The sequence below is a fragment of the Protobothrops mucrosquamatus genome, unplaced genomic scaffold (genome assembly GCF_001527695.2).
Source record: "Protobothrops mucrosquamatus isolate PMUCROS unplaced genomic scaffold, P.Mucros_1.0 scaffold4531, whole genome shotgun sequence".
NCBI lineage: Eukaryota > Metazoa > Chordata > Lepidosauria > Squamata > Viperidae > Protobothrops > Protobothrops mucrosquamatus.
The window spans coordinates 12,622-14,993 of NW_015390436.1; the positions used below are offsets into that span (position 1 = coordinate 12,622).

The window sequence follows — 2,372 nt, forward strand, 5'->3', positions numbered from 1 at the left end:
ACCGATCAAAGGCCATCACAGCCAGAAGAAGACATTCAGTGCTTCCACATATAACAAACACAAACATTTGAGTGGCGCATGCAAAGAATCCAATATTTTTCCTTTCTGTTAAGAGAGACACCAACATATTGGGTGTAATGCTTGAAGAATAGTTGACATCTACAAATGCCAAATTACTGAGAAAAAAATACATGGGAATGTGAAGTCGAGAATCTGTCTTGATTAGCAAGATCATTCCTAGATTCCCCATCAGGGTAATAATATATATCAGTAGAAACAACACAAAGAGAGGCAATTGTAGCTCCTTTTGATCTGTGATGCCCAGGAGAATGAAGTTGGAGACCCGTGTGTGATTCCACATAGAAATTTCTTCTTTGTACATTAATTGTTGGGAGAAAAAAATGCAATTAGACAAAGATTAGAATTTACTACTTGTTTTGTATGGTAACTAAAACACTGGGACTGATAAAATTTCTGCCTTTCCCATAGAGTGTGTGCATTATTTAAATGAGACTACATTATTTTGAAATCTGTAGGGTATGTGATTTTTTTCTGTCAAATTTCAATGTAACCTAATGCAAGTTTATATATCTTCTAGCCTTGGATTCAGTGCCATCCCTTAAACATGTGGTGGTGTAAAGATGTGTTAAGACAGAGAAAAATGTATAAGAGACGAGTTTAACTCAATCCCTAAGACTATGCCCTCCTTTCAAATTAAGAAGTCTCATTGCTCCTTTTAATAACACTAAATTAGAGCACAATATCCAGCTTGAGATCTCATAAATATCATCAGGATGAGATACTACATGCTAGAATATGGTCTTCCTTACTATTCTACTATGATTTACTTCCATTCTCTACCTTTTCCTGCTCACTGTAAATACAGATTTTCATAATCTTTGCTGTGTAACATTCAGCTATGTCCCAAACAGATGACTAGGAAAACACGGTTTTCTGTCTCCTTCTTGAGTCTCACACTGCATTTGTCCCTGAAAGCATTCTATCACATTTAGTTGCCATTTGGAAGGTGACTTGCGGGGGATCAGTTTAAGTACACAATTACCATTGGTTGATAACATTGTCTTGGTGCTCTGGCAAGTTAATTCAGACATGGACACCATGGTTAATAATCAGATGATAGTTGGAAAAACCTTTTATCTTCATTTATTCTGAGGCTAGCCAATGATAGAGCAGGATCTATTCTCTATAAATAAACAGAAAGAGACAAACATGTACTTACCCTCTATTTTTGAAAGAACACCAGAACTTTGGATATGATGGTTTCCCCAAATATATTGACTCTTTGATAGGAACTAAGACTTCCTAATTCTTACCAGAAAGAATAGGAAGTTAATTTTTCCAATACTTATCCTTAATAGGATTTCCCACCCTGAATTTCTTCTATTGCTTCCAGTGGGAGAAGAAATAACTATAATTTCAATGCATCCATTCAATGCATCCATTTCTGTGTTCTGAGGAACCCACACAGGTAATCTTGTGGGACTGCTGTAAGCTAGAGCTTCTAGCCAAAATTTCCAAGATCTCTTTCTATTAACACTATTCTTAGAATATACAGCTTACCTGGGAATGAAATAGTGACAGCATTGCAGAGATTGCTGAGTGGATGAGGGCTCCATTTATTTAAACTCTGATTTAAAATTTCCCTGAAGGTTCTCATTCTCTTGTGACATTTGTTTTTGTGCTTGTTGATGCAGAGCAGAATAATGAAAATAGGGGGAGTCTGTAATTTATGTCACCTTCCTGTCTGTTGAACCCAATTAGAGACACTTTTGTCCTAAAGGTTTATATATTACAAAGTAGGACAACTGTGAAACATTGTTGATACTGTTTGAAAGTCACCTTTTTGTCCCTTTGTCAAAAAATAGTTCAAATCACAAGAGAAATCAATAAGCCAATGTTACAAATCCAATGCTGTTTTATTTTTCTAGTGTTGTGTAATAAATTTTTGTCTACATTCTCAAAAACTCTACAGTTCTTGAGGTCTTCATTGATGTAGACAAGATTTAGACATGAAGAACCTGTGCATTTTTAATATATAGTCTACAAGTTATATTAACAGCTCTGTGAGTTAGTCCAAAATGTGGCCATTTTTTTTTATTATTATTTTTTATTATTTAAACCGACAAACAAAACAAAACAAAACATAATACATATATATACACAATATATATTTTAACATCAACTTCGTGCCAGTATTCTTCTATTTTTTACATTTTCCCCCTTATTCTTTTTTAAAGTATTTATCCTTATTGCCCCATTATTTCTTGTTTGCATTTTTCTTCCTTCATACATTATTATATACACATTTTCCACGTTTAACTTTTCCACAATTATTCCCTCTTATTTCTACT

At 34.1% G+C, this 2,372-nt stretch overlaps 1 protein-coding gene across 1 annotated transcript in view; it reads right to left on the reverse strand.

The window, feature by feature from the left end:
* Positions 1-367, reverse strand: part of LOC107299092 (olfactory receptor 1019-like) — a 1,721-nt gene extending 1,354 nt beyond the window's left edge. The window contains exon 1 of the mRNA XM_029286682.1: positions 3-367. Coding sequence (XP_029142515.1) covers positions 3-361 — 359 coding nt within the window. The 5' untranslated portion in view covers positions 362-367. The remainder of the gene's footprint in view (positions 1-2) is intronic.
* Between the last annotated feature and the right edge of the window lie 2,005 nt (positions 368-2,372).